Below are 21,448 nucleotides of genomic sequence, written 5' to 3'. Positions count from 1 at the left end.
TGGTGGTAAAAGAAGGAAAGGAGGGAAGTGACAGCAGTCGTTAATCACACGTGGACAATCTAATTGTAATAGGATTTTCTTTCTTAACAGAAAATCTCCTGTTATGAAAAAACAAGAGTTAAAATGCAGATTAGAGGACTTACAGTTTTTTTGTTTGTTTTAGGGCTGAACCTGTGGCATATGGAAGTTCCCAGGCTAGTGGTGGAATTGGAGCTGTAGCTTCCAGCCTTTGCCACAGCAATGCCAGATCTGAGCCTTGTCTGTGACCTACACCACAGCTCTTGATAATGCCAGATCCTTTAACCCACTGAATGAGGCCAGAGATTGAACCCACGTCCTCATGCATACCAGTCAGATTTGTTACCGCTGAGCCACAACAGGAACTCCCTGGAGCACTTACTTACTTCTGGGTATTTCAGAGATATTTCAGCTTCATCTTTTATTTTTCCTGCCCCAGCATTAGAATCAACCATTTTTTCCATGGAGCTCTGCTTCCTTTCGTTGGAGAATGGTATTTAGGAATCAGGGTCTGGAATTGGGTATGCTCATTTTTACTGGGGTGTCATTGCTTCTAAGAATTCTGAGTGGACAGATCTGGGTAATATATGCATGTTTGCATACGTGTGTACTAACTCATGTGTACACACATATTTCTAATGGTTTCTGTGTCTGTTATGTATTAATCTATTAATTCTCAATCTGATTTGCTCAGCATGTGTAAAATGATGTGTCACATGAAATAAATAATTGCTGCTGCTTTATAATTACTTAACTGTCAAATGCATGATTGCAATAGTGAGTGGTCATCCAAAGGGGTATAAAAAGGCATGTCTTACCAAACAGTATTTTGAATTATTTTTAGTTTAATCATACAAGCCAAGCAGGGGTTTTTATTAAGAACATATTTTGTTGGAGTTCCCATTGTGGCTCAGAGGGTTATGAACCTGACTAGTATCTGTGAGGATGTGGATTCAATCCCTGGCCTTACTTAGTGGGTTAAGGATCTGGTGTTGCCATGAGCTATGGTGTAGGTTGCAGATGTGGCTCAGATCCTGTATTGATGTGGCTTTGTGTAGTGCAGACCAGGAGCTGGAGCTCTGATTTGATCCCCAGTCTGGGAACTTGCATATGCTGCAGGTGCAGCACTGAAAAGCAGGAAGAAACAAAACAAAACAAATATACTGTGTTTACTTAACAGCTTAACAGTTACATGCCCAGCATACTTAAGTATGTGACTTCCAAGCCTGTTAGGACATTTTTGGTGGTACATTACATTGTTTCCAAAAACATAAAGAGATTTCATCCAATAGAATTGCATGTTTATTCATTGGTTTGTATCCTAAGAATGATAGGATTTAGTGCTCTGAACTCGCCTAATGGGACATTCCAGAAATTGGTTGGTTTGTTATTTGCATAAGCAAAGTCATAAGAAGGTGGTAGGTATACTTCTTAGATTAAGACATTCTGAGATTCTCTGATTCTCATGAATAAAGTGATTGCCTTTCTTATTTTAAAGTCCTTCAACAATTAGATTCTTAATTCTATGAGAAAAATGGAGCCCTGCCTTTAGAAATGAGTTGTTTGACTATTTGCTTTTCTCTGAGACAGTAAAATTGTATTTCAGGGTAAAATTGTATTTCAAGGCTTTTTTTTTTCCTCAGCTGGTGTTGAAAGTGTAATAACCTCCCTGCTAGGAAAAAGGGAGTGTTACAGAGAACAGCATCTGCTTGTTGAAGAGAAGTGATCAGTATCTTTGGGTTCATAAACCTTTTGGTAACTTAAAGGGAGGCCTTCTACCCTTCTCCCTCCATCCCAAAATAAATAGGCTACTTAGGTATTCATTATAGCTGGCCTGGGGGGGGGTAGGAAGCATTCATTATAGGATTGGCATGGAGTTTATCTTCTTTCTGCTTGTGTTGCCATTCTTCTTGGAATTGCCTTCTGGTGAACATTTCTTGGACATTTGTCATATCTAAAGTCTGTGGTACTTTACTTGCAAAATTGGTAGGGATGATATTCAGGCTAGTCAGTTTCATCATTTGTTTGAAATATGATTTAAGATTAGTGAGGAGAGAACTTTAAGAGTAAAATGTAAGGTATTTGTGTTGTTTGTTGATTTCATTTTTTCCTTCATTCTCATGTCATTGCCATTTTATGATAATGTGATTTAAAAAAATTTAGTTATTCTAAACAATATAAAAGGGTATTGGAAATAATTCCAGAGCTTTTAAGACACAAGGCTGATAGATAGATCTTATATTTTCTTCTAACTTTTTGCCTTTTAATTTTTTTTGGTGGGGGGCACGCCTGCAACATGTGGACATTCCTGGACCAGGGATTGTACCTGCCCCCCAGCAGTGACTCAGGCCGCTCCAGTGACAACACTAGATTCTTAACCTGCTGCACCACAAGAGAACTCCTAACTTTTGCCTATTATTTTCAAGGAACAGGTTTTTTTGTTGTTTTTTTCTTGACTCAGTTTTATTTAAAATAATTCTAAGAAACTATTGTATTGAACAAAATTTATTTAGAATATTTTTGTCTAAGTGGAACATCATCCTTGACCTAAGTGAGAAAATGTTGTTTCTGTATTTTTGCATAGCAGCCTCTCTGCATGTATATCATTATTTTTACAAGTTGAGAGTATAGCACATCATTTACGACTTTGGCTTATCTACCATTGGGGTATGAATTTTTCTCTAGGTGCTTGCTCCAAGTTTAAGAATTTAAACATTTTAGATAATAATTGTAATAGATAATTCTCTTAGCATCGCATAAGAGTAAATAGAATAAAATTTTGCCTTTTCCAAGCACATGGTTTAAAGCATACTGGGTTTGAGAACTAGTTCAGCCTTGACTGTACTAGTTCATTCGTTCTCTTTCTTCTTTCTTTCTGTCTGTCTCTCTGTCCCCCCCCCCCCCCCCCCCGTCTTTCTTTCTGTCTTTTTAGGGCCACACCTGTGGCTATGGAAGTTCCCAGGCTAGAGGGCAAATCAGAGCTGTAGCCACTGGCCTATACCACAGTCACAGCAATGCCAGATCCCAGCTGTGTCTGCGAAGCTCACGGCAATGCTGGATCCTTAACCCACAGAGTGAGGCCAGAGATCGAACCTGTGTCCTCATGGTTACTAGTCAGATTGATTTCTCCTGCTCCACAATGAAAATTCCTCTTTCTTTCCTTCCTCCCTCCCTCCCTCTTTCTTTGCTTTGCTTTTCTCTTCTCTTCTCTTTTCTTTTCTTTCTTTCTGTGACCCAAGCCACTGCAGTGTTAACACCAGATCCCAACCCAGTGTGCCACCAGGGAAAATCCTGTACTAGTTTTAATGAGTGTGATCAAGATAGTAGCAGTTCCCTTGTGCTCAGCAGTGAAAAACTGGACTAGTATCCATGAGGATGTGGGTTCAATCCCTGGCCTTCTCAGTGAGTCAAGGATCCAGTGTTGCCGTGAGCTATGGTATAGGTCACAGATGTGTCTTGGATCTGGTGGTGTTGTGGCTGTGGCTGCAGCAAATTCTGTGGCCATTTTGACCCCTAGCCTGGAACTTCCATGTGCCACAGGTGTGGCCGTAAAAAAAAAATTATATATATATATATACACACACACACACACATACATACACACACACACGCACACACACACAAATGTTTTTTGATCTCTTTTCCGCAACTGAAAAATGGGAATAATGTTGTTGACATTTTGAGAAATTGCTGTAAGGAATAGAAATGAAGAGTTATATTAAAACATATCCAGCACAGTATCTGGAACAAAGGAACCCAAGTGAATATTCCTATCATTTCTATCCTAAGTGATTCATCTGTATTTATACAATGTTGCCCTGTTATACAAATGTGCGTGCTCTAAGTTGCTGATAAGAACTTGTACTGTGGTTGGTTTCTATTGTTTAATCAGATGGTGCTAAACTACTGTTGGCATGTTCCATACCAAAATAAGTATGTACAGGGACTTCTACTAGCTGCTGAAATCCATGGACTTGATTGCATGGATTTTATGACTGCCTGTGTCTACTCAAAAACCTGTTTTCACTCTTGATTCGTAGCCACATTCTGAAGAGGAAAGGTTACTGTATAGTTAACAAATTGGGCAGGATTTTCCTATAGTTTACTGAGTCACAATTATTCTGATAGTCTATAATTCATCTAAAACAGTGTCTATGATGAATGCCCTTAGGCATTGTAATGCCATTTCCCTTTAATATAAATTCATAAGAGTGATGACAATTAATGGAAAATTACCAATTCAATGTGACTTCAGGTATCAGTTTTGGAATTAATATTTTCACACAGTTCATTTTTAAGATATGTGAATTCTCATAAATAGTCTCATGGTTTTAAATACCATTTGTGCATTAATGCCTTCCAAATCTGTGTCTCAGCTAGAGTGCTCTCCTAACCTGAGCCTCAGATATCCAACTGCTTATCCCACATCTCTACTTGGACTTCTTAAAGCCAAAACTAAACTAATTCCCCCTCTGCTGCCCCCAAAGCCCCACTCCCAGTCTGCTGTTCTACAGTCTCCCTCATCTCAGTAAATGGCAGCTCCATCCTTTCATTTCCTCAGGCCGAAAACCTTGGTGTTATCCTTGACCCTTCTCTTTCAAACTTAACCTGTCATTTCATCAATAAACCCTTCTCTGTCTTTACCATACTTCCAGAGTCTGATGGCTTTTTATCATCGTCTTGATATTCTCCTGTCCAGGCTAGAGTCAGTCTAGATACTGTGATCACTTCCTAGTGGTCTTATTTCTTTTTTGCCCACCAATAGTTCTCCCAATGGCAGCAGCTAGAGTGATGCTTGAAAATAAAAAGTAGGTCATGCTGCGTATTGTCACAGGCAGCTTCCTGTGTCATGTGGAGCAGAAGCCCATGTCCTCTCAGTGTCTTCTCCCTGCATAGTGGGCTCCCTAACTTCTTGCCTGCTTCTCCCCCCATGTTTACTCAGCTCCAGCACACTGGCCTTCTCCCTGCTTCTCAAACATGTTTTTTGTTTTTTTGTTTTTGTGTTTTTTTGGTCTTTTTGTCTTTTCTAGGGCCGCTCTCATGGCATATGGAGGTTCCCAGGCTAGGGGTCGGATCGGAGCTGTAGCCGCCAGCCTATGCCAGAGCCACAGCAATGCAGGATCCGAGCCGCGTCTGCAACCTACACCACAGCTCACGGCAACACTGGATCCTTAACCCACTGAGCAAGGCCAGGAATCGAACCCGCAACCTCATGGTTCCTAGTTGGATTCATTAACCACTGAGCCACCACGGGAACTCCTCAAACATGTTAATCATACTCTGACCTCTTTGTACTTACTGTTATTTATTTTGTTTTTTGTTTGCTTTTTAGGGCCACACCTGTGGCATATGGAGGTTCGCAGGCTAGGGGTTGCATCCGAGCTTCAGCTGCCAGCCTACACTACAGCCACAGCAATGCCAGATCCGAGCTGTGGTGTAGGTCACAGACAGCCACGTTGGATCCTTAACCCACTGAACAGGGCCAGGGATAGAACAGCCATCCTCATGGATACTAGTAGGGTTGTTTCCACTGAGCCGTAAAGGGAGCTCCTACTTATTGTTATTTCCAAGTGAAACATTGTTTCCCTAGAGATAGGCATGGCTTAAACCTTCACTTTCTTCAGACTGTTTTCCATAGGTCATCTCCTCAGTGATGGCTTCTGAGACTGTCCTGTAAAGAGGAGCAAGCTCATCCCTTTCCCATTCACAGCTTCAATGTGTTCATTTTATTTTCATAGTACTTTTTGCATATGTTGTATGTGTCTGTTCTCTCTTCCCTTGCTGTAGTGTAAGCTTCTTGAGGACAGACACTTTTGTTTTATATTTCTGTTGTTGAAATTAGCAGACACATGAAGAAGTTAATGGATTTCAATTTTAAATGGAGCATAATTTTATTATTGTGATGGTTCAACTGTCTGCTACATTCTCTTACTAGCCTGTATTGAAGTAAAAGAGCAAATTGGAAAAAAATTCTTCTCAATTGTAAATGAAAGCAAAAAGGAGTTATCTCTAGGGTAGACACTTAGCTGAAAAGACATTCCTTTGTAGTAGTGTGGATGCAATTTATTAGTGACAGTTTTATCCATTAGTTGGAAAGTGTATATTTTACTTTGTTATAATGAGATGAAAGCTTTTCTTAGAACCTCTTGTGCCAAATCCAGAGCCTAGAAGGAGAGGCGACTTATTGATTGTGGTTCTGTATTTTTACTTTATTTCTGTTTCTTTGCAAAGATTAGGATCCTAGGTTTTTTTTTTTTTTTTAAACCTTTCTCCCACTGTAGCTTTTATTTATTTATTTTCAGACTTCTCATTGTGGAAAAGTTTAAATATATACAAAAATAGAGAAAATAGTATAGACCCTCCCAACTTAAACATGTATCAGCTTACAGCCAGTCTTGATCTTCTGCACATCTGCTCACTGTCTCTCAACCCTAATTATTCATTTCAAAATATTTAATAGTAATGTTTAAAATATTAGATATACCAGTTAGTCTCAGGACATATTTAAAATGGTCAAAGCATTCAGATTATGACTACAATTAAATATGATATGAAGCTGGATATCTTGATATAAATAGAGTTTTATAGATTTCTGTAAAACTGTAAATCAGAATTAGGTATTGACTGCTTTTTTTCTTTTTGTGTCATTCCTGCCCAATGAAGTAACAAACCTCTAGGTGGTGTGAGTGTTAATAGCGGTTTTATTGACCTCAGGCCAACAGAGAAAGGGGAATCTGGTCAAATAATGTAGTGATAAATATTTACTCTTTTTCTGAGTCTTTTGATTTCAGATGATACTATGTGGATTATTTTTCCCCATTTCCATATTGATAAACATCCTGGTCTGTTTCTGGTTTTTGTCTGTTATAAGTACTGCTGCTGTGAACATGTCTTTTGGCATGTATTTCTTTTGCCTATCTAGAAGTGTAATTGCTCGGTCAGGGAGTAAGCATTCATTAATTTATTGGCATCTTTATAAAGCGAGTTTTCAGATGGTTAAGATAAATTACACTTCCACCAGCAAAGGAGAGAGTTTGAGTTGCTCCATAGCCTCTCTAACACTTGATATTCCCAGTCTTTCTAGTTTTAGCCTTTCTCATCAGTATATCAGTAATTTTTTTGAAATTATTGTTATTTTTATTTTCAGTAGTTCCTTATTTTTTTAAACTGTGGTAAAATTTGTAAAATTTACATGTAATGAAATATATACAGTAAGTTCGAATTTCGACCCTTGAATGTTATTAAACATAAATCTGTGTAATTGTCATCACAGTCAATATATAGAACATTTCCATATCATAGCTCCTTTATTCAACAACTTCCCAGCATTGTCCTTGAAAATCTCAGCTTCCCAGCATCTGCTTCCTGCACTGTCTCCCATGGCTTCATCTTATGCTTGTGCAGCCCTGGAAATGATCTGGAATTGATGGGCATTTCTAAGCAGACTTCTGGGGGTCCCTTTCTGTGGCTATCCCCTGCCCAGCACCCTGGCCTACAATCCTAGCGCTCTTTGTCCAGAGCTGTAATCCCTGTTCCCTCTACCTAGTGAGGTCACCAGCCTCTGTTTCAACATCATTTCAATACCCAGCTCCCAGAACATATCTTCAAGAGAAATTGTTGTGGAAATGTTGGATCACCTCATGTTTCCTTTCTCTCTCAAGGGTTGTGGACTTGTGTTGATTATAGTCTGTGATTATAAACAGTTTTATTTGTTCTGTTCAGATTTTAAAGTTATTTATAGTTGGAGAGTCTTGTACCAGCCATTCTCCATGGCCAGAATGTGAAACCCTTACATTTTCTTCTACAGACAGATTAACTGCTTTTAAAGTCAGATTTAGTGCTTTGTATTTTATTCTAGAAGAAACCCTGCTTTTGCTGTCATTATGGAGTAAATTCAGTATTTCACAGAAACAAGTGTTAATTGAGAGGACAGTTTATGTCAGCTAACTTGTTATGTATCCATAAGTTGATGCCTTAATTACCTTTTTATTTTCTGTGCTTCAAGGAATCATCTGTTGCAGTTTGCCTTAGAGTCACCACCTGTATCCCCTGCTTCCTCCTCTTCAAAGAACCATGCTGTCAAAGTACAAAGTACTCCTGTAGGCTTCAGACATTCTTTAAAGAAAGGGAGCAGGTTAATGGAGAATTTCTTGATTAGAGAAACTGGTGGTTCCATGTCAGAGTTGTTGATAAAAGAGAATGAAAGCAAATTCAGCCCTCTGAAGGAGCTGAGCTCTTCTGCCAAGACTGGAGGGCCACCTTCTGTAGAAAAATCAGCTCCAGGTTCCTCAGAGGCCATTGTTCCTGAGACACCCTCTACCTCGGCCTTGAAACAAGTTACTAAAGGTAGGACATTATTTTCATGTATTTTCTCACTCATCCTACATGACGTAAGAAAAAATAAGCAGCAGTTTTGAGGAGGAAGGAATGGGAAAGGACAAACCATATTTCAGCCTGTCACAGCCTCAGAGATGGGAGTAGGTGGTGCTCCCACATGTGTTCTCTTCCTCTCTTGCAGAATGGAAATTCAGGCTGGTCACTGGGAAAATGGAGCAGTTTTAATTAGTTCATGCTTCATGGGTGGCAGTAGCTTTTGTTTTTCAGCTTTTCATTCATTTCCGCCATCATCCTTCATATCAGTTCCAGTTTGACCTTAAAGAGCTCTTTTTATCTTATTATATGAGTACTTGAACACTTCCAAGCTGTTCTGATTGGCACTTGCAGCCTTAGACAACTGGGCTGCTACCCTAGCTATCCGACCTTATTTCTCACTTCTCCTTCTCGAAAGTCATTCTGTTCTAGCCAAGCTGATCTCCCCTCCAGCCCTGGAAAATACTCAGGGAATGGGAAACTACACCCTGCAGGCCAGATTTGGCTTGTCACCAGTAAACAAGGCTTCCTGGGGACACAGCCATGCCCATTACTTTACCCGTTGTCTGTGACTGCCTTCACACTGCATGGCATAGTTTATTGGTTGTGATCAGATATTGTCTGGCCCCCAAAGCCTGAAATCTTTACTACCTGGCACTTTACGAAAAGTATCTGCTGGCTATTTTCCGCCATTCTAGACTCTACCCAGATCTAAGCATTCTTCACTTATGTTACACAGTATCAGTCTCTCATATCACTGAAGTGTTACAGCACTTGTTTTCTGGACTGTTTTGTGTAGTTTGCTTAACTTTTTGATGACATGGGCAGCTTGTTTAACCTGTTGTTTCCGTGTCTTCTAGCCAGTGAAGTTCAGAGCACCTTTCAGGCAGAAGCTTTGTATTAGGCATCCTTGCTGTGTTTGTGCCTCACACAATGCAGGGCTCTTTGTGGTTACTAAACTTGGGTTGAAATTAGTTTATTAGTACTCAAGTGTTAAAACTTCATGTGGATATGTGAATTTTTTACTTGTATTTCCTAGCGTATCTCATCTTGGCTCAGTTTTTTTTTTCTTTAATGAATTGATAGTTCTTACTGTAGTGTTTTTAACTTGATAACATTTCCCCCCTGCAGCAGAATCTTTGTTTTCAAGTGAAATCTCTCAGTGAATCATACATATAGAAGATAAAATTGGCCCTGCTCCATTAAAGTGGAATTGGAGGGTCTGGAGGCTGTGCTTCTCCACCTGACCTTCCACGTGGTCCCTGCCTGTTATCCATGGTGGCCTCTAGAGACCTCCACATATCCCTGGAATTCATCAGTTTCCAAGTGATCATGTTTCCACTTTTTATTTTTATTTATTTATACTTTCGGATTTTTATTTTTTCTATTATAGTTGATTCACAATATTCTGTTGATTTCTGCTGTACGGTAAAATGATCCAGTCACACACACACACACACACACACACACACACACATACATAAACACATTCTTTTTCTCACATGATGGAGAATAATATTTCCACTTTTTAACACTGCACTTGCACAGGCATACCTTGAAGAAATTGTGGATTTGGTTCTAAACCACCGTAATAAGGCAAATATCCAAATATCACAGGTTTTTTTCTTTCCCAGTGCATATAAAAGTTATGTTTACACTATACTATAATCTATTATGTGCTTTATGACTGAAAAAATGACTAAAAAAATGTACATGCACTAATTAAATTTTTTTTTGTTTAAAAATACTGTCTTAGTTAATCTTCAACATAGGAGGCAAGAGTATACAGTGGAGAAAAGACAGTCTCTTCTGTAGGTGGTGTTGGGAAAGGTGGACAGCTGTATGTAAATCAATGGAGTTAGTACCATTCCTCACACCATACACAAAGATAAACTCAAAATGGCTTAAAGACTTAAATTTAAGACATGATACCATAAAACTCCTAGAAGAGAACATAGGCAAACATTCTCTGTCATAAATTGTATTAATGTTTTCTTAGGTCATTCTCCCAAGGCAATAATAAAAGCTAAAATAAAAAAGATCTAATCAAACTTATAAATCTTTTGCATAGCAAAGGAAACTGTAAACAAAATAAAACAACAGCCTACAGAGTGGGAGAAAATATTTGCAAACTATGCAACCAAAAAGGACTTAATTTCCAAAATATACAAACAGCTCATACAACTTAATTTAAAAAACCCCAAACAAACCAATCAAAAAATGGGCCAAAGACCTAAGTAGACATTTCTCCAAAGACATGCAGATGGCCAATAGGCACATGAAAAGATGCTCAATATCACTAATTATTAGAGAAGTGGAAATCAAAACTACAGTGAGGTACCACCTTACACTGGTCAGAATGGCCATCGTTAAAAAATTTACAAATGACAAAAGCTGGAGAGGTTGTGGAGAAAAGGGAACTCTCCTACACTGCTGGGAATATAAATTGGTGTAGCCAACTATGTAAAACTGTATGGAGGTTCCTTTAAAAACTAGAAATAGAGTTGCCATATGATCCAGCAGTCTCACTCCTGGGCATGTATCTAGAGAAAACTCTAATTTGAAAACTACATGCACCCCTGTGTTCATAGCAGCACTGTTTACAATAGCCATGACATGGAAGCAATCTAAATGTCCATCCACAGATGAATGGATAGAGAAGATATATATATATATATATATATATACACACACACACACACTTATACACACAACAGAATACTACCCAGCCATAAAAAAAGAATGAAATAATACCATTTGAGACAATGTGAATGGACCTAGAGATTCTCATAATAAGTGAAGTAAGTCGGAAAGAGAAAGAGAAATACCATATGGTATCATTTATATGTGAAATCTGAAGTATGGCAGAAACAAACTCATAGAAAACCAAACTTATGGTTACCAAAGGGGAAAGGGTAGGGAGGGATAATTAGAAGTTTGAGATTAGCAGGTAATAAACTGTTATATTAAAAATATATTAAACAACAGGGTCCTATTGTATTCAATATCCTATAATCAACCTCATTGAAAAGAATATGAGAAAGAATCTATATATAACTGAATCACTGTGCTGTACATCAGAAACTAACACAACATTGTAAATCAACTATACTTAAAGTTTAAAAAAGAAAATGCTGGCCATCACCAGACAATACAGGGTTGCCAAAAACCTTCAATTTGTTTAAAAAAGAAAAGAAAAGCGTTATCTGCAAAGCACAATAAAGTGAAGCACAGTAAAATGAAATATGTCTGTAGCTACAAATGAGAGCTAAATTAACAAATTTGTAGCCATGAATAATTTGAAGAGTAGTTGGCCCACGCCAATATATTATTTTATTTAGCTGCATATACCCTTCCCCCACCTTCCATCTCCAGCCAGGTATGTCTTACTCAAGTTGTTATGATTGCTTCAGTGCTAAACATTAATGGTTCCTAAGACTAGGAAATACTTAAGATTAGTTTTATAGCTTGGTCATGCTTTGGTGGAAAAGATTTAACTAAAGCATTTTTTAGTAAAAGAATTTCCAGACTTCTTTGCAGTATCTTCCTTCAGAACTAGGATTCTAATTATTATTATTATTTTCCACAGTATAGTCATTATTCAGTAATCAGGAGTCTGTTCCACTCCTGTTGCCCTTTTTCTCTTATACTTTTTTAAGTGTGTGTTAAGATTGGATTCTGTTTTTTATCTTAGTTGCTAGAAGGTGCCAGGTTATGTTATTTTTGCTTTTTCTATAAATAATGAAATCTTCTTCTCTTTTTGAAAAATACAGTGGATTGTCCTGTTTGTGGGGTTAATATTCCAGAAAATCACATTAATAAGCACTTAGACAGCTGTTTATCACGTGAAGAGAAGAAAGAAAGCCTCAGAAGGTAAGAAAGTTAAACACAACCATTGAGCTACTTTAGCTGTTGCTTCTTCTGCTTTATAAAATATTAGCCACCTGTCCATTCTTTATTCTTTCCTCAACTCCTATCTTGCCAAATATAATTAACTTTATTATATGCTAATAAAATTTGACTGAACAAGAAATTAATGACTTAGAATTCAATAATTCTTTTTAGATTTGTTTTTTTCTCTTAGAATCTTAGAACTACCATAAAACCCTTGGCTAAAGAAAGCAAGGTTAGACTGAACATAGAACACATTAAAGCTTATGTTAGTTCTTAGGAAGCTCAGAAGTTTAAATTTTTTAAATCTAGCTTTTTCAAAATTTATTTTTTCTGAATAGTTAATTACCATACACACATGATGTTCAAAGATACAAAAGGGTATGTTTGAATTGTAATCTATATTGTCTTCCAGTTACCCAGGTAAGATAAGTAAGTTGTCAACCCAATATTTGTACCTAAACTCACATTATTCTGCCTCTCTTATACATTGAAGTCAAAGTAGTTTATTAAACTAGACTGCTGTTTTTACACATACAAGTTGTCTAGGAATCACATTTTAATCAAAGTTAAATTGAGAGTGTTAAAGAGTCAGTGGTTAATGAAGATAATAGGGAAGCAGAAGTTGCAAATTAGGTGAGTATGGCGATGAAGGAAAGAGGAGAGATGGAATGGTGGTTTGGGGAAGGAATAAGCAGCAAAATCGAGGAAGATTTTATTTATTCAAATAGAAATTATATAAGCTTTTAGCCTCCTTCCTTACACTATCTCCAGGGAGAGAGCAAATGATATAAAGTATAAGAGATCAGAAGTCCAGTAATGAAGCTATCCTTGACATGCAAAAAGAACCCATTTGAAACAGGAAGGAAGGGGAGAGAATAAGTGATATTTCAGAGGTATCTGGAAAGGAGAGGAAGGAAAGTGAAGAAACCAATGCTATCTAGGAGGTGAGAATGAACAGAATAATTGGCACTTCCATTTGGTCTGTTTTGAAGAACTTGGAAGAGTCTTTTCCAAAAATCATGCTGGTTAGGCAGGAGTACTTTATCGTATTTATGATTAAAGATAAAATAGTATCACTTAATTTTTATGAGTATATCTGGATTCAGTTCAGTTTCCAAGGGACAGACTCTTGCTGTTAAAATTTATGAAAGGTAACATATAAAGCACAGTGGTACTTTCTTAATTTACAGTGGGGACACCAATTAACAGTTATTATTGTGTTCTTAGCTTGATATTGTTTTCCCTAGCAGAACCTTTTTTCAAGTGAAATCTTACAGTGATCCATAATATGTGAAGCAGGTAAACTTGGCCCTGTTCCATTAAAGTAGAAATAGGGGCCTGGGCCTGTGCTGATCCACCTGACCCTCCCCCTGCCTTGGTCCCTGCCTGTTATCCATAGTGGCCTGTAGGGCCTAAGATTCCTCCACAGACGGATCCTGGCATCAGATGCCTGTGCAGTCTTGCACGCACAGCAATCAGTCCTAGTGGCTAAGTTTGTTGACAGGAATAAAATTTAGATTTTTAGGATGCCTAGTTAGTTGGGATTTGGAATAAATGAAGCTGGATCATCTCGAGGGTTATTTCCCATAAGCTGTGAGAATCTGATGACTTCTTTAGAAATGCTTTTTCCTAGAGAATGAGTTGGGAGATTGGAAGCTGAGCATTTTCTTCTTGACCAGTAAGGAATCAGCACTGATAATCCTGCTTGGTCTCTCTTTTTCCAGATACATCCATCATATTTCTTCTAACATACTTAGCTCTGTCAATTTATCTAAAGACATACACATCCATGAATAGTGAAGTTCAGGTTCCACTAGTGGTTCCAAAGTGCTCGATGGAAAGCTAAAGTCCTGCCATTTGCTCTGTAGTGCTTTTAGAAGCAATGCATACTCACAGGGAAAGATTCACTGTGCAAGTTAGTGGACTGAAGGCTCTGAGAAGTCCTACATCAAATATGATTGTTGGATTTTGTTTTATCTAATAATTCCTATATTTATTTGACCCCCCCCCAAACTCTTTTGTCCTCCTAACTTAATCTTGCAAAACTAGAATTTGGAAGGATACACCTCGGGAGACATTGAGCCACCTTTCTCTTTAGTTATATCCTCATCCTGGATCTGGTCACATAAAAGAGTCTCTGGCATTTAGAAAATTTTCTCCACAACACCCTGACAGGTCCCTGCTTTAATGTGTATGACAGCTCTGTAGATTCATATCAGAGTAGATTAAAAGAATACTCTTCCTTTTGATGTCCTCAGGTTCTGAGGACCCTTAAAAGCTTTACTGTTAAACCAAATCATGAAAGAAAGGTCAGTATCATTTTCATGTTTTGGGGAAACATTTTTCAGGCTTCATGTTTTTATTGTTGCTTTCTGCTAGTGCTTTTCATTGTAAATGCCAGTGAGCAGTACAGTTTTCCATTAGAATTTCACAGTCTTAAATTTAATCATCTATCCTTAATAAAATAAATGTTGTGACACAGACTTAATGAATTGTCCCTCACAATGTTCTTGTATAAACTCCTACAAAATGTTTGAGCTCTTGCTACCTACTGTGATTTTGTTTAGCCATCATCAGTGTTGTAGAGTCCAATAGCCCATCAGTCATTATAGGAAGAGCAATTTTCAGAAAAATGTAATCTGTTGACAGTTTGTATGTCTTTCTGCAGTTAGTTATTTCTGGCTTTTAGATTTTATTTATAGAGTGTGAAAGAAATAACCCAGCCAGGGAATGGTGCTGTTGGTTAATAGAGAAATGTTTGGTTGTTTTCAGTCTGTACTTGACTGTACTGTCTTTTAGTGTAGTCTGTGGACCATTTGCATCAGATTTTACCCTGTGGAACCTTGTTAATAGAGATTTTAGGTCCCCACTTAAGACCTGAGTCAAATTTGGTGGGTGATATGGCAAAGTGATTGAGAACTGTATTTTTTTTTTTTTCCCTTAGGGCCACGCCCACAGCATATGGAGGTTCCTAGGCTAGGGGTCTAATCAGAGTTGTAGCTGCCGACCTACGCCAGAGCCACAGCAATGTGGGATCTGAGCCGAGTCTGCAGTCTACAGCACAGCTCAGGGCAAGTGCCAGATCCTTAACCCATTGAGTGAGGCCAGGGGTCAAACCCGCAACCTTGTGGTTCCTAGTTGGATTCATTAACCACTGCTCCGTGATGGGAACTCCCCGAGAATTGCATTTTAAATAAGCTCTTTAGGTGGTTCTGAGATGTACTAAAGTTTCGGCAGCATGGCCTTGTGCCAACTAGCTACATTCAGGTCCTTTGTAAAATCTTGTTTGTTTTTGATAAATCTATTACTTTCAAGTTCCCATTATTTTTTACCTGAAGTTTTGATATTTTATTTAAAAATGATTGCAAATGTAGTGACTACTTTGAGTATATATTTGTTAAGCACCTAATTGTGATAACATTGAGCCAGATGATGTACTCAGAGAACCAGACTATAATCAGAGTAAATAGATTAAAATTTACTAAAGAATTCCTATTTATAAGATTGTCTCAAGTCATTCATGTGCTTAGGTAGCTCGACTTCTACATATTCCATGTAATAAATGTTTACTAATTGATTTTTTGGAAGTTCTCTTGTGGTATGGTAGGGTTAAGGATCCAGCTTGGGTCACTGCTGTGCCAGCCAAGTTGGTTTTTTGGAGGGAATACAAGACAGGGCTTTGTGAAATTTAAGATTGCAGCTTGGTGCTTATTGTATTCATTATGTAAATACAGTGAAGAGCCAGGTGGTGATTTTGCTACTGCATTTCTTAGAATACCTTACATATTTGTCAATATAATTAATGGAAATTGAAAAAAACAAAACTCTGTTGCTTTTCTTGCTGCTGCTTTCAGTTGTGTTCTTTTGAAGATAATGCCACAAGAATACTGCCTACCCATCAACTCTCTGAATTCTCTTTGCAAAATAATTGCCTTGGATTTAAGGGAGCAGTTTTGCTTCTGCATCAGAACTGTTTGCAAAGAAGCTTTATATGATGATATTCTTAAATCTGTAGCCTGATCCTTGATAGCATCTGTACTCTAATCACCTGAGATAACTGGTTTTTATAGAGATTTCACAGTGTGATCCTAAGTTCTCATAGCATTTAGTCCACAAGCCTCTGTATGAGTCCCAAGTCTGTGTCTTTAGGCCTGACCTCTTTCTAAGACCTAACTTTCTGTACATTTTGGCTGCCACCTAGATTCCCCTATTCGAATGTCCCACTGCCACTTCAGGGGCATCACTGTCAGATGAGTACTGTCAACTTTTGGAGGGTGGGGGGAATGTACCTGCAGTATGTGAAAGTTGCCAAGTCAGGAATCAGACCTGCGCTACAGCAGTGACCTGAGCCACTGCACACTGCAGTGACAATGCCAGATTCTTAACCCACTAAGCCACCAGGGAACTCCAATACTGCCAACTTTTCTTGCAAATTTAATCCTTCTTGTCTTTCCAGTTTTTATCTTAATGGTTCTATGATTCTCCCAGTCACTCTTGTATTGTGTCAGAAGGCGAATTACTCTTTCATATGAAAAACATTTGATGATTCACAATAACCCTCTGTGGTTTCTTTTTTTCACCTTTTCAGTTCTGTTCAGAAGAGGAAGCTGCTGCCCAAAACTGTATATAACTTGCTCTCAGATCGAGATTTAAAGAAAAAGCTAAAACAGCATGGATTATCTGTTCAAGGAAATAAACAACAGCTCATTAAAAGGCACCAAGAATTTGTACACATGTACAATGCCCAGTGTGATGCTTTGCATCCTAAATCAGGTAAAGTAATAAAACAATGAGTTATGTTTATTCTCTGGATAAAGCAATTTTGTGTGGCTTAGGGATTATAAAACACAGGGAAAATTTTTAATACATTTTTGATAATAGGTAAGATATGCAAATGTACTCCTTCCAAAGGTACCTAGAGTGTTCTATGATAAGCCAGCCCTTCTTTCAGCTGGTCTCTCTGTATTCCCTTCTCAGAGGCAATCTCTGCTGCCAGCTTCTTAGGTGTCTTTCTAGAGATAATGTGTTATCATTTTTGCTTCAAGCTGCCAATTTTCCTTTAAAGAAGATTTAAAAAATTTAAAGGAAAGCCTGTGTGTGCCTACATATTTACTATTTGTAGTAGTCTTCACTTCTTTGCTTAGATCCAGATTTCTACCTGATGTTGTATTCTTTTGGCCTAAAAAACTTCATTTAATGTTTCTTGTAGTACAGAAAGTTCTCTCAGCTTTTATTTGTCTGAAAAGGTCTTAATTTTGCATTCTTAAAAAAAAACAAAAACCTTTATTTGGAAATAATTTTGTACTTATGGGAAAGTGGAAATATTATCATAAAGAACACATACACCCTAGAATACCCAGTGTGGTGCAAAGGGATTGGTGGCATCTTGGGAGCCCTGGGACGCAGGTTCAATCCCTGGCTTGGTACAGTGGATTAAGAATCCTGTGTTGCCACAGCTGCAGCTGTGGTTTGGATCTGATTGCTGGCCTAGGAACTCCATGTGCCAAGGGGTGGCCAAAAAAGAGAAAAAAAAACAAACCAAAAAACACATACACACCTTTACATGCATTCGTCTATTAGCATTTTGTCCTGTTTGGTCTATGAATTAGTTTTTCTCTCTCTCTCTGAATGTATTTGTGTTTGTGTATACATACATATATGTATACATATATTTTCCTAACCCATCTAAGAAGAAGTTTGTAATCTTGACTTCTGAATACTTCATTGTATATATCCTAAGAAAAGGGATATTCTCTTTCATTGCAGTACAGTTCTCAGTGTGAGTAAACTCATCTTTGTTAAAACAGTTCTGTCATCTCGATTCCAGTTTTACCGGTGGACCAATAATGGCCTTTATGGATTTTTTTTTTTCTCCTCTAGTACATGATCACAATGTTAAATTTAGTCATAGTAGCCTTTCAGTCTCTTTCAATTAGGAACAGTTCCTCACCTTTCTTTGTCCTTTATGGCATTGGCATTTCGAAAGAATAATCTTTGTTGTTGTTGGGTTTTTTTCCCAAATAGAATGTTTCCCATTTGGCTTCGTCTAATGTTCCTTATAATTACATTTGGGTTATGCATTCGTGGCCAAAATACTATGTAAATGATGTTTTGTTCTTCTCAGAGTATCAAGTTAGAGGTATTTAACATCTTTGTGCCCCTCATTTGTTCACCTTGTCAGTTTCTTCATGTATAGTTTTCCTTCTCACTCTTAATAAGAAATCTGTACAGAGACAGTTTAATACCATCTAAATATCCCATACTTCATTAAAATCTTACCCCTATGGGAAAAAAAAAGGAGTTCCCATTGTGGCTCAGTGGGTTAAGGACTCATTGTGTCTCTCTGAGGTTGTAGATTTGGTCCCTGGCCTCACTCAGTGGCTTAAGGATCCCTTGTTGCAAGCTGCAGCATAAGTCACTAGCATAACATGGTAGTGATTCCTTGTTCTGGCTCTGGCATCAGCCATTTCCGTGAGAAGCTTTGCATCTTTTTTTGAGGAAACCAAGATATGGCTGCCAGCTATGCTTGTTGCTACCTGGTGCCTTTGCTTCTTTCAGCAGATAGAGCTCAGGAAATATATACATTCTTGTACCTATGCATACATGGATATGTGTGTACATACACATGTCTGTGTCCCTGTGTTCTACATATATATGTACAGATTAGAACATACCAGTACCCCTACTTTCGATACAACCCCATAGGGTTCTTCTTTATCTTTCTCATTTGTATTTGTATTTCCCTTTTTCAACAAGGAGTATCTTCCCTCCCAATCTTCCCCTCCCTCCAGTCTTCCCTCCCAGAATTTGTTCAGTTCTGTAATACATCTACTGCTACACCTCTGCAAACAGAGAAAGAATTTCAGATTTTTTTTTTCCACTTCTCTCTACCCGAGTCTTCCCTCTCCCCTCCCCCCTTGCCTGGACTAAGGGTACATGGTCATATACTGTGTTCATAAGTTACTTTCCCCCTTCATTGTGGTTGTTACTTATTTGAAATAATACAGTGAAGCTTATTTGCTTCACTTTGTTTCCAATTTTTGTTGTTGTTACTTAGTTTCCCCTTCTAACTATAATAGATTAATAACAAATATAACTGTCAGGAATAGCAGTATTTGGGTTTTCAGCTGGGGCCCTGTGTGGCTCAAGCCTAACAGTATTTGTATAATGGAGTAGTTACTGTCATAAAAGTAGTACATACAGTAGCAGTTTTGTTTTCTTTTGTTTCAAGAGTATTCCTAATTGCCTGTTACAGCATTTTTATGTTAGCTATATAATTTTTGTCAGGTAATTCCAACATCCGAGTCATCTTAATGGTAACGTCTTTTGGTTATCTTTTCTCATTCAAGTTGTGATTTTCTTGCTTTTTACTATGGCAAGTGTTTTTATTATATCCTGGACATTTTCAGTATAATAGTATAAGACTCTAGATCCTTTTTAAATACTCTCTTTTTTTTGGCTTTATTAGGTGATTCACAAATTGGGCAGTATCCCATCCAGAGACTAGAAGAGTGTGCCCCTAAATATTCTGTTTTAGGAAGCATTCACCTTGTTTAGGTTTGAGATGCAGATCCTGGCCTATCTTTGTGGAAAGTGGTTCTAATGACAGTTTAGTGTCCAGAGCCCGTGCAGTGTTATTCTGGTCTGTGCCATTTAATCGCTACCTTGGGGCACTCTGAATATCTGGTATTCTGTTTTGTGGTTCAGTTCTCAATGCAATGCTTTTGTCAAATCTAGACAGTTTCCCCTGTGAATCAGCTAGGGGTGTGTCCAGGTTTTTCTGTGCAGGCGTAAAGAATACTTTCCTCCAGGTTTCTTCTCTTTGAGATTCTCTTCCTGTAGTCACTAGTTGAGAGGGTGAGGATGCCACTTGCTATTGCTGGGTGGTGGTGGAGTCAGGAGTACGGGGGTAGAAGTCTAGGCTCCTTGCTAGATTTCTAGTCAGCGGAGAGTTTGCATTGACACTGTATTGGCAGGAGAAGAAAGCCTGCCTCAGGCTTCCTGCTGCTGCTGGGTAGGGGGTGTGGAAGTCCACACTCCCCAGTTAACCTCTGATGATGTTGCAGGGGGCTGGGAACATCAGCAGTTTAGCTGGATATTATAAAAAATGTTTCTCATCTCTCCCTGTCACAGTCCTTTGCTTAGGATAGATTTTTCTTGGCACCCCCCACCCCCACCCCACCCGTCCCTGTGCCTGTTGGTGGTTCTGGATTGCAGCTTCACCAGAGACCAGTCTAGGGTATTTAGAAGATATAAAGTAACCTAGGAAACTTAGCAGTGTTGTTCCTTAGATTCTGAGATCCTTATTAACCAGTCCATTTTCCTCCTTCCACATTTCAGAGTTCTTTTATCACTGTCTGCTATGTCCATAGTTTTTAGTTAAACTTTGCAGGGAAGAATATGAGAAATGAGAAGAAAAATGATCTAGCCCATCTTGTTTAGAACTAGAAGGTCTTGTTCATGTATGATTTTTAATTTCTATTATAGCTGCAAGCACATTAAGAATTGTTAAGTCTTGATGAATTGACTCCTTTTTATATATATATAATTTCCCTCTTTATCCCTGATAACATTCATTGCTCTGGAGTCTCATGCCTCATATTGATATAGCTACTCCAGGTTTCTATTCATTAGTAGTTACATGATACATCTCTTTCCATCCTTTACTTTGGATCTATCTATGTCTTTTATTTAAAATGGGTTCTATTTTGACAGTATATTGTTTGGTTTTTCTTTTTTTATCCATTCTGCATTCTCTGGCTCTTATTAGTGCTTTTAGACCATTTATATTTAGTGCAGTTGTTGATACAGTAGGCTTCAAGCTTAGCATCTTGTTAGTTGTTTTCTGTTTGTTCCTTTTATCCCTTTTTGTTGTTTTTTGGATTGAGTATTTTTTAAATTATATTTCATTTCTACTATTAGCTTATTATTTTTCCTCTTTTTTAAAAAAGTTTTAGGAGTTCCCATTGTGGCTCAGAGTTAAGAGCCCGACAGAGTGTCCATGAGGATGTGTGTTCAAGCCATGGTCTCGCTCGTTGGGTTAAGGATCCATTGTTGCTACAAACTGCATTGTCACAGACACGGCTCAGATCTCATGTTGCCATGGTTGTGACCTAGGCTGGTAGCTGCAGTTCCCATTTGACTCCTAGCTTGGGAACTTCCATAT

General features: G+C 38.1%; 1 protein-coding gene across 4 annotated transcripts in view; it reads left to right on the top strand.

The window, feature by feature from the left end:
• The window catches only part of RAD18 (RAD18, E3 ubiquitin protein ligase), a 106,091-nt gene that overhangs the window by 20,804 nt on the left and 63,839 nt on the right, over positions 1-21,448 (top strand). For all 4 annotated transcript variants that reach the window (XM_021068322.1, NM_001142833.1, XM_021068321.1 and 1 more), the window contains 3 exon segments: positions 8,024-8,364; positions 12,162-12,261; positions 16,871-17,055. In XM_021068322.1, the coding sequence (XP_020923981.1) occupies positions 8,024-8,364; positions 12,162-12,261; positions 16,871-17,055 (626 nt within the window).

The sequence above is a fragment of the Sus scrofa genome, chromosome 13, assembly GCF_000003025.6.
Source record: "Sus scrofa isolate TJ Tabasco breed Duroc chromosome 13, Sscrofa11.1, whole genome shotgun sequence".
NCBI classification, from domain to species: domain Eukaryota; kingdom Metazoa; phylum Chordata; class Mammalia; order Artiodactyla; family Suidae; genus Sus; species Sus scrofa.
Note: the sequence above shows the minus strand (reverse complement) of the source record. Positions and strands in the feature narration are given on the sequence as shown.